Here is a 14,033-nt window from a genome sequence, read left to right on the forward strand (position 1 = left end):
TCAGTACATGCTATGAAGTTTGCGCAATAATGAAATCACTTAGACACCTTTCTTAATGTGTGTCCCTATTATTCAGTCATATTGGACTAAGTAAAGAACTGCAGTTTTGGGTCAGGTTTGTGGAATAGTGGATAAGGCTGCCACCTTGGAATCCAGTGTATCATATTGGCACAGTTCTTGTTTTGGCTGCTCATGGTCTAGGAAAAGCAGTACAAGATGGCCCAAGTGTTTGGGCCCCTGTTATCTACATGAGACACCTGGACAAAGTTCCTGGCTCCTGGTTTCAGCTTGGCCTAGGTTTGGTCATTGCTATGATCCCAGGAACTCTCCCTCTCTCTCTGTAATTTTTTTTTAAGATTTATTTATTTATTTGAAAGGCACAGTTACAGAGGAAGAAAGTTTCCATATTCTGGTTCAAAAGTGGAGTTAACACTGCTGTTTACAGTGTTGGCATCCATATGGGTGCTATTTGCAGTCCCCTCCAGCTGCTCCACTTCCCATCCAGCTCCCTGCTTATATTCCTGGAAAAGCAGTGGAACACAGCCCAAGGGCATATTGTCCTCTCTGCACCCGAATAGGAGACCTGAATGGAATTCCCGGCTTCTAGCTTTGGGCTGGCCCAGTCCTGACCATTGCGGCCACTTGGGGAATGAACCAGCAAAAACATACATACACACCGTTCCTACTAACTCTTTCAAATAAATAAGTAATTGTTAAGTTAAAAAAAGCAATGAAGAATGTGTGGGTTGAGTCCTAGCTCTGATTGCAGTTCCAGCTTCCTGTTACTGTGTACTCTGGGAGGCAGCAGGTAATGACTTGAATACTTGGGTCCCTGCACCCATGTAGGAAATCTGGAGTGAGTTCCTGGCTCTTAGCCTAAGTCTCACAGTCATGACTCCTGCAGGCATTTAGTGTCATGAACAAGCAGATGGAAGATCTCACTCTCTTTCCCTCTGCCTTCAAATAAAATAAATTTTAAAAAATCTAAAAATATGTGCTCAGTATCATTTGATATTAGAGTAATACAAACAAAACTACAATAAGGATGACAATCATTAAAAAGAACAACAAAAACCCAATGGTAACTGTTAGCCAGGGTGTGGAGGACTTGGGACCCTCCTGTAGCGTGGATTGAAATATGAAAAAGTGCCGGTTCTCAAACTTTTAACACATGATCCATCAGCTCTACACTTACATGCCAAAAAATTGAAATCAGGGATTCAGATAGATAAATTTATCCTGAAGCTCAAGTGGCATTAGTCATGATAGCCAGAGTTAGCAATCCAAGTAGGGCCAGTGTTGGGATGTAGGTTGTAGGCCTGCTAACCATACTGCTGGTTTCCCATATGGGAGCCAATTCAAGTTCCAGCTGTTCCACTACCAATTCAGCTCCCTGCTAATGGCCTTAAAAGTTACAACAGTTTGGATTGTGCCACTCACGTGAGAGACTCAGAAGAAGCTCTTGGCTCCTGGCTTTGGACTGGCCAAGCTGAGGCCTTTGTGGCCATTTGGGGAGTGAACTGGCACACGGAAGACATCTATCTCTGTCTCACTGTCCCTCTCAAACTTTTCCAAAAATTAGAAAAAAATATATATTAAAAAGCTCATCACTCAAATGGAAGCCAACTAAGTGTTACAGTAGGTTGAGCTACTGTTTGTAGTCCCACAGTTCAGGATCAGTTGGGGTGCTAGGATCACTGGATCCTGGCAGAGTAATGAGTTGTGATCAGCTTCCTGTTGATGTGGCTCAGAATGCACAAGTACTTGGACTCCATGTGAGACCAATATGATGTTGCTGGGCCTTGCCTTCAGCCTGGACAACATGTGGCTACTGTAGTCATTGGAGAGGTAATGAGCAGATGGAACAGCCTTATGTCTTTCCCTGTCTCTCTGTGATAATGCCTTTCAATATAAGGGCCTCGTACAATGCCTCAGTGGCTAAATCTTCACCTTGCAAGTGCTGGGAATCCCATATGAGTGCTGGTTTGTGTCCTGGCTGCTCTGCTTCCTGTCCAGCTCCCTACTTGTGGCCTGGGAAAGCAGTGGAGGATGGCAAAAGCTGCACCCAAATAAGAGACCCAGAACAAACTCCTGACTCCTGGCTCCAGACGGGTTCAGCTCTGTCTGTTGCTGCCAATGAGGAGTGAATCAGCAGACACAGATCTTTCTCTGTCTCTCCTCTATATAAATCTGATCTGTCTTTCCAATAAAAAATAACCTAAAAATCAAAATAATAATTAGAATCTTAAAAGAATCCCGGAGTCCAAGATCAAATATATGAATATATAAAATATACATTTAATGCAATATTTATTTAGCCGTAAAAGGAATTCTAATATATACCACAACATGCTAAACCTCAGAAACAGTCAAGTAAACCAAATACAAAGGGACAGATACTGTAAAATCACACTTAACATGCAGTATCCCAAATAATTACATTCATCAAACACACAAACGGCAGAATAAGTAGGGCAGGGGGTGGTAGGGTAGGAAATAAGCAGTTACTGTTGTTAGTTTGTATGGAAGTGGATGGTGGCGATGGTTTCACAGCATTTTGAGTGAATTGACTAGTACTAAATTACACAACTTAAGCTGGTTAACATGGGCAAACATCGTAATACATATTTTATATATACATATATTTATTAACATTTTCTTCTTGCGGTATTTCGGTCTAAACAAGCATTGAAAAAGAAGTATACACCACAAAACAGTGAGTTAGCCAAGAAAAGTTATATTTTTCCAAGAAAAAGAGTTTTTAGAAGGTTTTTCAGTTGCTTGTTATGTTGGAATAGTATACATTGAGAATTAAATATTTCAACACCAGAACAGCGCTTTTTAAAAATTGTAACTATACTTTGAACCAGTTTATCTGAAAAATCCCCTTTAGTAAATTGAGCAAGTTATTTGAGGATAAATAAAATGTTTATGCTATAGTATTTGATGTTTTAGCTTAGAAGCATCTCTTTGGAACCAGCCTTGTGGCAAGGCAAATTGAGCTTTGCTGATATTACACATGAACACCAGTTTGTGTCTCAACCGTTCCACTTCCAATCCAGCTCTTTGCTAATGGCCTGGGATGGCAGTAGAGATTGCCCAAGTGTTTTGGGCTCTTGCCACTAATATAGGAGAAGCAGTAAGGGGTCCTGGGTTCTGCATGGCTGAGCCCTGGTGCTTGTGGCTACCGGGAGAGTTAATGGAAGATTTCTGTCTCTGTCTCTCGCTGTAATCCTGACTTTCAAACAAGCAATTAAATGAAGCCTTAAAGAAGCAATAACCAGCCTTTCATGTCAAAATACATTTGAAATGCATCAGTTTGTAAGAGCTAACATTTTTCTAATTTGGAATAAAAATATTATTTCAGAGTTCTGGAAATAGGTAGTGATGATGCTTCCACAACATTTTAATGTAATATCACTGAAAGACACACTTGAGAAAGTTTAAAATGGTAAATTTTATGTCACTTGCATTTTACCACAATTTAAAAAGCCCTGTGGAGGGCAGTCTATTGTATGAGCCAGAAAAAGGTTCACATGCTCTTGTAGCTAAAACTGCATACTATAAAAATGTATGCAAAATTGTACTTTATTTTTGTATTAACTGAATAGAATTGTGCAGATATAATGCTTGGAGTGTATGTTCACTAGGGGTTGGATAGCAAACTGACTCCTTCTTGGTTCCCTCTCATGACTACAGTGTGTCATGCATCTTGAAGACCGGCTGCAGGAGTTGTACTTCAAGAGCAAAATGCTGTCTGAGTACCTTCGGGGGCAAATGCGTGTTCACGTCAAGGAGCTGGGAGTCGTGCTCGGGTATGTTTCTGGTTTCCTGTCGGGCTTTGTTTTCTGCAAGGCAAAGAGTGTTTCTCAGAGTTTCCCCCCAAGTGCCTTTACCTGATGTAGAAACTGGACATTGTTTCCGTTGAGGTCACTCTATTCTTTTTTTTTTTTTTTGAAAGATTTATTTATTTTTATTACAAAGTCAGATATGCAGAGAGGAGGAGAGACAGGGAGGAAGATCTTCCGTCCATTGATTCACTCCCCAAGTGAGCCGCAACGGGCCGGTGCTGCGATGCTGCTCCAATCCAAAGACGGGAACCAGGGACCTCTTCCGGGTCTCCCACGCGGGTGCAGGGTCCCAAGGCTTTGGGCCGTCCTCCACTGCTTTCCCAGGCCACAAGCAGGGAGCTGGATGGGAAGTGGAGCTGCCGGGATTAGAACTGGTGCCCATATGGGATCCTGGCACATTCAAGGCGAGGACTTTAGCCGCTAGGCCATGCTGCTGGGCCCGATGTTACTCTGTTCTAAGGCATTTTCCTATCAGCCTGATCTGAGAGGCATTGTCCCGTGTGCCCATTACATACAGTATGTTGACAGCATAGTCAGAATGCAGTAAAAGACAATTTTTTAAAGATTTATTTTTATTGGAAAGGCAGATGAACAGAGAGAAGGAGATAACAGACAGAAAGGTCTTTCTGTCTTCTGGTTCACTCCCCAAGTGACCACAAGGGCCACAGCTGAGCAGATCCAAGGCCAGGAACCAGGAACCTCTTCTGGGTCTCCCACGTGGATGCAGGGTCCCAAGGCTTTGGGCCGTTCTCTGCTGCTTTCCCAGGCCACAAGCAGGGAGCTGGTAATTCCACACAGACTGGAAATTCATGATCCAATAGGTTAAACATGCCATATGTCACATACCAATAAAGATTTGAGTGACTCCTTTTCTTTCTGACTACTGATCCAATTTATGTGTCAAGACAGGACAGTGTTGTTCAAGTTCTATTGTGGCCATTTACTTAAGGAGTACACAAAGAATGGTTCTCCACTATTCTGGAAATGAGTAACAGGATATAATCTTTTTTGGGGGAAAGGAAGAGGAGAGAAAGGGAATTTAAAGCCTTACTAAAGCTTCAACTAGTTCAGTGTATATTGACATAAAATTAAAAGTAAATTGTGACTTTCTTCTCCCCTGCTCCTAACCCCTACCCAAACACTGGTAACAGGTTACTCACTCTCACTGAAATTGATTTATGTTCTGTGTGTCATAAATTGCCTTTTAATGAAACTGAAATGTTCATTATGAGTATATCTCCTTCTTATTGGTTGTATAGCATTCCCTTATGTCTTGTGATTTGGATTAGTTTCAGTGTTTTTTTGTTAAAATCAGTGCTGGAATGAATATTATAAATGTTTGGGGACTAAATTCTTTGAATAGAATTGTTTGCTAATGGTCACGTGTATTTAAAATTTTACAGGCATTTTGGTAAATAACATAGAATATTATGTGGAAAGCATTGGTTTCCAGCAACATTGAGAGGAAGACTGTAATCATTTTAAGAAGCTTGTATTACTTTTCCAGTATGTCTTATTGCAGGAACATTTTATCCAGAATAGTCTAGGTGCACACAGTTATTCTGTTAATTGTTCTATGCTGTACTTTTTAGACACTGTGGCTTTCCCAAACTCATGGTCCATCACCATGCTTTTCCATTCATGACTTCATTACCTTGATTTAATTTCAGAGGCTTTCTTTTTTTTTTAATTTTAAATCTTTGGGTCTCATTTTTGCCAGCTCTCTTGCTATCTTCCTTTTGTTCAGAATAGCTTCCTAACTGCTGAGGTAGTGGTTAAGTGTCTGAGAGAGTCATTTTCTAGGTTTACAGAAAGGCTAACCAGAGCTTTTTTCTTCATTTCAGGATTGAATCCAGTGACCTTCCTCTTCTGGCTGCTGTAGCAAGCACTCATTCTCCTTATGTTGCTCAGATACTCCTTTAACATGACTAAAGGCTAGCTTTGGAGGAAAATTAAGTAGCAAAGGAGGAAGCAGACACAAAATGTACTTGTGTAGATTTGTTCCTGTTACACTTCCATCTGAGTGAGCAGTTGTCTGGGTATCCAGTCTTGCATTTCCTATCTGTATACATTGGGATTTTTTTTCCTCTCTTTTTAATGGGACTTGTGGGCGGTGGTAGATTTTTAACTTAGTGAAACTAAACTAGCATAAACAATTTTGGGATAAAGCACTTGAAAAAACCAAAGTGTAACAGAAATTTCTACAATTTCATATGATGGCTGTGATGTACTTCAAGCTCATCAATACCAACAGATGTCTCATGATTTAAATGGCTCAGAAATTTTCATTAGTTTTATCTTTTCTTTATTTCTAAGGTACAGAAATCTATAAAACCTTGATTATTTATTTTGTTTTATAATTCAACACAGTTAATTTCAGGTTCTTTAATAGCCCAGTAAGTATAACAAACTAAGAATAATATAGTGTAAATGTGTGTGTTGCCCAACAAAGTGTACATATGTACCTATTTTTTTTTTTAAGTGTGAGATAAAAACACAAGATTGGTAAAACAAGCCTTTTTAAAAAAATATTTGCAGTTATTGTAAGTAATGTTGAAATGTTACTATCTGGTAATTTTTCTGTTTCACACACTCTACAAATCAAGCCAATCTTTTATAAGGCTATAATATTTAGATTCCCAAAATAATGCAACTTTATACTGTTTGTTTATGAGCGAATTCTTATCAATACATATTCCCTAATTTAATAAGTGAAAATTAGGGTTAAAGTTTGCTCCACAGCATTGGAAAGCATAATGCCGTTTTCTTTCAGAAGTGCTCAGGTAGCTGAGGCCTTTGCTTTCAGTAACAGCCCTTCTTGAACCCACAGGAGCCAGACATTTGTTTCAGTGCTTAATAACATTCAGTTTACACTAACAGAACTCCTAAAACTCATAATTATTTTTGTTAAGAGCTCCAGTCTTCCAGAAGCTGGTTTCTTTCCTAGATTTCTGCTTTGCAGTTGTTGTCTTTGTATTTACTATAGAGCACTGCTTGTAAGAAAGGCGAACACGGAACCAAACTCGTCTAAGTAATGTAAATAGAAGGATGGGTAGGTATGGTTTTCAATATGCTCTACTACCTCAGTTCACTTGAATACTATATTGTAGTTTGTTCTTTGCTTGTCTGATCTAAGATATTCTTAATTGCTAGAAGTAAAGTTGGTATCTCCTTTCATTGAATATTTTCATAGTTGATGAACTAAAGAAAATACATTTGTTGTATAACACATCCATTCTGGCTATTTAAATTTTTTGTAATGAATGGACATTTTCTGTGATGTCTTTAGTCTTTGACCTTGAATTTATAGCATTGGATTACATTTTTGCTTTGTTTTTATGTATTCAAGAGATCTCTAAGTACACAAAGAAGGGGTTATTTTAATGGAATGTAACCTAGAAATCTTTATGTTCCATTTCATATTATGTTGTCCTTAATTAGTACCTGAGTCTCCCAAGGATGACTTATATCCAAAGACTGTTTATGGATAATTTTTCTTTGGCTTAATTTAATTATTTCATTCATTACCAGAATTCTTCTGTCACCTGTTTTTGGAATTCTGTGAATTTCTTTGGCAGAATTCAGGATATAGAAAAATTTGTATGTCCATTAAATATTTTTTGATTGTAGCTCAATATAATATGTAGCGGCTAGATAATGTCTATTTCTGGGCATTTTCTTAACCATCAAACTATTTTCAGTCTGTTCGAAATATCTAATAACATTACTGTTTAGGAATTCTAAGTTCATCTTGTCTTGAATAAGTAGATGACTAATGCTATTGTTACTTTAAAAATAAGCATTGCTGGGAAGGAGAAGGCATTTAATTTCTTCCAGAATCAATCCTTATAGGATTCCTGAGTTCTATAATTCCTAATCCTTCTGTAATTTCTGGTACCTTCCTCATAGTCATTTGTCCTTACACAAAGCCCAAGGAGTAAGCTGCTGCTTCCTTAAGGTATAGAGTCATTCTGATGAGTGTGAAAAGAATTTTGGCACATATGAAATAATTTTTTGAACTTCTTATGGTACAGACACAGGTATGTGTTACATATCAAAAAAATCCTGTTGTAACAGGAAATGAAAAAGGGATCTTTTACATTATAGAATGAAAACTAATTTTTCCTTGTATATAAACTAATTGGTTTGATTTTAAATCTTCCTAACATTTATTAATGTGTCTTAATTTTGAAATTGAAAATGTTAAGTGCAATAAACATACTAGTACAGATTTCATTTTGTTGCAGTTGGCATACATTGGGGATAATTACTAAAAAAAAACAAACCCAGATTTTACATAATGCCTACTTTTGGTATATATCTTATGAGAATGTTCTGCTTTCTCTAAGTTATTTTAGATGATGGATATATAAAATGTACATATTTGTTCCTTGTTCTGAATACATTTCTCAACTATACACCTGTATTATAATAACCTCCCAGTTCTGGGGGAAATTTGTGCAATAAATATACTTGTCAATTTGATGGGTTATATTGGTCTGTTTTTCATCTGTTAATAAGGTCTGTGTAACACGAATTCTGATGTCAGACCACCTGATTTCTAGCCCTAAGTTTGACATTTCTGAGCCTGTAATTTTTTTTTAATTGTATTTTGGCAATCTTTACATTGTTAATTAAGGTAAAAAGGTACAAGGGCTATGGGAAAGTGGGTAAGACCACCATTTCTCTATTGTTTCCTTCATATATCCGAGGTAAAGGGAATATTGAGGGAGAAGCCCCACCTAGTCTCCCACCTACCCCAGGTCCCAGATGTAGGGCACGCTCGGAGATCCTTGCTCAAGTGGTTCCGATAGTTCACCAGTCATAAATCACTGCCAGTCTCGCCACTCCAGGTACGATAAGGCTGTTGAAGAATCCGCTGATTGACATAGTCCATCATAGCGTCTTCCCTTGTCCAGTATTTCGCTGCCAACATATAGCTGAGGTGGTTGATTGACCTGTTCCATCTTCCATCTTTTCTTGGTTAATGTTTTGAGTCCGCCATTTTGATTGAGGGGATTCCCAAAGAAACTTGGAGGTGTTCCCAGACCAGATTCCTATATGTACTAGCAAGTACAGGGCCCGCCACATTCCATCACCCCAATTAGCTGGTGGTTGCAATTCTGGGTTGGTTCTGTTCTCAGCCCCGACCTCCACCGGAACCAATGAGTGTTGCAGTCCATCCTGGCTCTGCCCATCACGCGCTCAGCCCTCACATAAACCAGTGAAAGCTGCAGCCCAGTCAGAGCGACCCACAATAACTCCCACCAGGCCCACCCCTACCCTGGCTTGCCAATATGTGTAGCAGACCAGTCCGGTCTGCTCCATATCCCATCTGGCTCCTGTAAATGTCGAAGGGCTTAGTTCCATCTAATCAGCTCAGCTATCCAACCCTCACGGGTGTTGTTGAGTGCCTCTCTGTCTAGCCACCCCAGCCCCCGTCCTAGTTATTTTGTGTCCTCCCATGGGAGTGGTAATTCAAGAGGGAGGAGCCCACTATTTCCCTTCCCAGTCTTTCTCATTCCCAGATTATGCACTCTCCAGGTGACTCTGTGGTTAGACTTGACAGTATTAGACCCTAATGCCAGCTTCTGCTACGGGTAAGCCCCAGTAGCTCTCACCCACTCTAATTTTGTTTGCACCAGTAGGAATAGTCCACCCATCCTGGCTCTTCCCTGACCAGATCCACGAGGCGCACAGGTGCTGCAGCCCTGCCTATTCTGGTCTGTCCCCATCCCAGCTCACGCTCTCCAGCGGGAGCAGCTATCCAGCAAGGGAGCCACCCCTTATTCCTCTGTTGGCTCTGCCCCTCCCTTCCTAATTCTCACGTGTGCTGGTTGGGTGCTGCGGTCCCATATGGCACAGGTAGCCTCACCTTGGCTTTCTGTGTTGTGTACTGCTTTTGTCTCAACCGAACCTGGCCTGACCCACACTCTGTTCTGGCGCTCAGACTTGCCAGTGGATGACGCGAACTGACTCAGCCTGGTTCGCTCCCAACCCATGCCAAATGTATTCCAGTGGGACACTTTCCATATCCTCTTCTGGGCTGTTTCCTTCCTTGCCTCCCGCGCTTATTGTAGGGTCAGTGTCCTGTCAGAGGAGCTGCTCAGGTTCCTCCATCAGAGCCCCTCCTGGTGTCAGGTTTTGCACATACCAGTGGGTCCATGGGCCAGCACCACTCAGTTCACCTCCTGTCCCAGCAGGAGCAGCGGCCTTTCTTAACTGGCCTTCAACCCATGCTAGTTCCTGCTGTTGGATGATTCAGCCCAGCCATGTGAGCCTGTAACTTTTGCATCTTGACAGAATCTATTTGATGTGATTGTAGTAATCAAATGAGGCAGTCAATGTCAATGGTGAATATTTAGCCTAGCAGTAAAGATGCTCGGTAGGATATCCAGGATTCAGTGCCTGGGTCTGTTTCCTAACTGCTGCTTCCTGATGTTGCAGACTCTGGGAAGTAAGGCCGAGAGCTCAAGTGGCTGGGTTCCTGCCATCCACCTAGGAGACCTTCATTGAGTTCTGGTTCTGGCTTCAGCTCCATCCAGTTTTAGCCCAGTGCAGGCCATTGGGAGGTGAACTTTGGAGGACGGGCTCTCTCTTTTTGTCTCCCACCCCTCACCTCTGAAAATTTGAAAAAAAAAAAAAAAAAAAAAGAAAAAGAAAGAAGAAAAGCAAAACAGAAGATAGCAAAAGTTTTTTTAATCAAGTGTTGATGCATCTCAAATGCTATGTCTAATATTTGACTGCTACTGTTATTAAATAATCTACTCAGCCTTTCCTCCAAAACCCCCCACGTATTGTTAGGAAAATCTGTAATGAAAGTTAGGAATAAAACCACAATAACAAAAATATATTGGTATGATCTATTCATAATGTCAAATTAAACATTTTATTTGCGTGCTTTTACAAAACACCCTAATAATCCAGATTAAAAGAGTCATGAAAAGCTGTTAACATTGTATCCAGGAGTGGATATTTATCACAGGGGTTAAGCCATTGTTTAGGATTCCTGCATGCCTTATTCAAGTGCCTGGGTTTGAGTCCAAGCTCCACTTCCAATCCAGCTTTCTGCGAATGCACCCTATGGGAGGTAATGGTTTAAATACTAGGATTTGTGCCACTCTTGGGAGACCAGGATTCGGTTTGGGGCTCCAGCTGTTGGAGATATTTGGGCAGTAAACTGGCAAGGTCAACGATCTCTGTTTCTTTCTCTGTCTTCCTGTCTTTCAAGTAGGTAAAACAGCCACTACATATTGCTACAATTTAAAACAACAACCAAATGGGCGGATCACTTTGGCGGTGGCTCACTGAATTGTGTATGATTCTGACCATGTGGGTGTGTCTGTCCCTGTGTCCTGTTCTCTGGGAAAGCCTAGCCTTCCATCAGGCCTGTGTGTATCCTCTCCTACAGATTCCAACCTGAGTAGGCTTATTGGGAAGCTGCCTTCCTGGGGCTCCAGTGATTCAAACAGTGACACCTGGAGGCAGGACTAAACCACTGGCTTTTGGGGGAGTACCTGTTACTATTATTGTCACTATCACTTTTGAGTTTTTTTTTTTAAAGATTTATTCATTTTATTACAGCCAGATATACAGAGAGGAGGAGAGACAGAGAGGAAGATCTTCCGTCCGATGATTCACTCCCCAAGTGAGCCGCAACGGGCCGATGCGCGCCGATCCGAAGCCGGGAACCAGGAACCTCTTCCGGGTCTCCCACGTGGGTGCAGGGTCCCAATGCATTGGGCCGTCCTCAACTGCTTTCCCAGGCCACAAGCAGGGAGCTGGATGAGAAGTGGAGCTGCCGGGATTAGAACCGGCGCCCATATGGGATCCCGGGGCGTTCAAGGCGAGGACTTTAGCCGCTAGGCCACGCCGCTGTATCAAGTATTGAAACAACCATCAATTATGGTAGAAGGTTATAATTGTTTTTTGTGTTTATATGTGCTGTTAGTACATAAATCTTTGGGGAATCTTGGCAGCCTTCCTGAGAAGCATGGAGTCTGATGTTGTTCATTAAAAACAGGCACAGAGGATTTGCTCTGATGGAATGAGGGCACATAGTCCTTACTATGGAGTCAGTTTGTCTTGGACCAGAATGTTTTCCAAACTAGTAGGTGGTGAGAGATGCATTATAGAGATACCCCAGCTTTCTTCATATTTCTTTGTCAACATCGGAAGGTAGCAAGTGGGACAGAACCCAAGGTGAAAGTGCAGAGGGAGCTGGAATTATAGCTTTGAAGGAAAAATAGAAAAGGCAGTAAGATTTAAAAAAAACAAAAATACAAAGGGACACATCTTCCATCTGCTGGCTCACTCCCCAAATGGCCACAATGGCCAGGAGTTTCATCCAGGTCTCTCACGGGCCGCCTTCTGTTTATTTGGAAGTGCAGCAGGTGGAACACATGGGACGTGAATAGAATCCATGTGAGATGCTGATATTACAGACTGCGATTTTACCTGTTAGACCACAATGCTGGTGATAGGAACAGTCTGGTTATAAGTGTTTATTTGCTCCCATCTGCATCTACACTGCTCCATCAATACATACTTAAATGGGTATAGATAAAAATGAATCCATGGGAGAGATGGGTAGTAATATTATCAATAATCTTAATTATATCCTTAATATTACTACACTTTTATCTGAGATTGATGACCCAGAAATAGCTATAATAGATCTTTCATATAAATTATGCTGTGACTTAAAAATGAATATAGTATATATGTTGGAGCTTTTGAACAGAGGTGACTCCATCTTCCTAAGCTCCTGGTGAAATGGGGCCACCTCTTCTATCACTCCTGTCAAGAAGCCCCCATGTACGTAAGCCCTCTCCTATCCTGTCAAAAACTCCAATGTACTAAGCTCTCTCTTATCACTCCTGTCAAGAAGCTCTAATGTACGTAAGTATGTCATAAAAAACAAGTTATGGTAAAAATGATAAGAAGAAAATGTATCTTGATGAATATGTAAAAAAAAACATGTTTCTCAGATCTGAGAGAAAGCTAGTGTTGCTGATAGATAACATGTAATAACCAATCAAAACGTAACAACTGCTTGTTTGACCCACTGAATTGTATATAAATCCATGCCTTGGTCCCAGTCACTGAAGCCAGCAGGCTCCCACTAGACCGGAGCCAAACCTCTTGGGCTTCCACCCCCAGCCGGCAGGCTCCCAGGAGACCGGAGCCAAGGGCCCAGCAGGTTCCCCCTAGGAACCAAAGCCCAGCAGACTTCCATGCCCTCGGTGGCTTCCCCCGTCCTGTTTGGTGTGTGCTCGCTTGAATAAACTCTTGATTGCAAGCATCCATTCTCTCGACTCGTGGCGTTTGTTCGAGTAACCGGGCTCGGTGTTCACGACAGCTGGCCTATTTGTTTACTTTAAAGGTAGACAGTTATTTTTGCACATGTAAGTAATTTTCTTATAAAGTAGACCGAAAAGTGAATAAATATGCACTTGTGTAATCATCACCAAGGTCAGTAAGTAGCTAATTTTTAGCAGTTCACAAGCCAACCCTTTCCTGATCAGAACATTCTACTTTCTCATATTTGTAACTGCAAGTCTTTCATGCTCATGTTCCTTCATTGTGTAGTTTTGCCTTGGCAGGTGCGTCTATTTAATTTCACTAGGACTCTGTAATTCTACTCCACGTTCTGAGTGTGTTCCTTTCTGCCATCATTATGCCATCGAGTCTTCCACGTGCTGCATAGCGGATATTCCACCGAATTAACATACCACAATTGACTTACTTTAATTCTAGTACTGATGAATGTTTGGGCTAGTAACAGTTTTACAGTAATGAATTAGCTTTTCATCATCTTAACTAAAATACTTACAAGAAACTTTTTAGGAAAGAAGAAAGTTTATTTTTGTCAAGTAAGTTCAGACTCCAAGATTGGACAGCTTGGCTGACTTACACTTCTTGGGCCCGGGAATGGCAGAGGGAGTCAAATGGTAAGCCAGGAAATAGACAAAAAGTACCTCAGTTTATATAACCCCAGGCAGGAGTGACCTGAGGGCAGCTCTCCAGTTACCTACCCAAAGCCCACCTTCCAGACCCAGCCATCAACCCAGGACTGCAAATCTTGTTCAAGTGTGACAGTTACAATGAACATTTTCTCCATCCTTTCTGGTGTACAGAAAGCAATTTCTAAGAACATAAGGGGTGGCCGGCCCCCCATAG

The 14,033-nt window shown here is 41.1% G+C and overlaps 1 protein-coding gene across 2 annotated transcripts in view; it reads left to right on the forward strand.

Moving 5' to 3' along the window:
• Positions 1-7,256, forward strand: part of FNIP1 (folliculin interacting protein 1) — an 89,462-nt gene extending 82,206 nt beyond the window's left edge. For both annotated transcript variants that reach the window (XM_004586381.2, XM_004586382.2), the window contains 2 exons: positions 3,700-3,815; positions 5,696-7,256. In XM_004586381.2, the coding sequence (XP_004586438.2) occupies positions 3,700-3,815; positions 5,696-5,774 (195 nt within the window). In that variant the 3' untranslated portion in view covers positions 5,775-7,256. The remainder of the gene's footprint in view (positions 1-3,699; positions 3,816-5,695) is intronic.
• The last annotated feature ends 6,777 nt before the right edge of the window (positions 7,257-14,033 follow it).

Source organism: Ochotona princeps, chromosome 19 (assembly GCF_030435755.1).
Source record: "Ochotona princeps isolate mOchPri1 chromosome 19, mOchPri1.hap1, whole genome shotgun sequence".
Lineage (NCBI taxonomy): Eukaryota > Metazoa > Chordata > Mammalia > Lagomorpha > Ochotonidae > Ochotona > Ochotona princeps.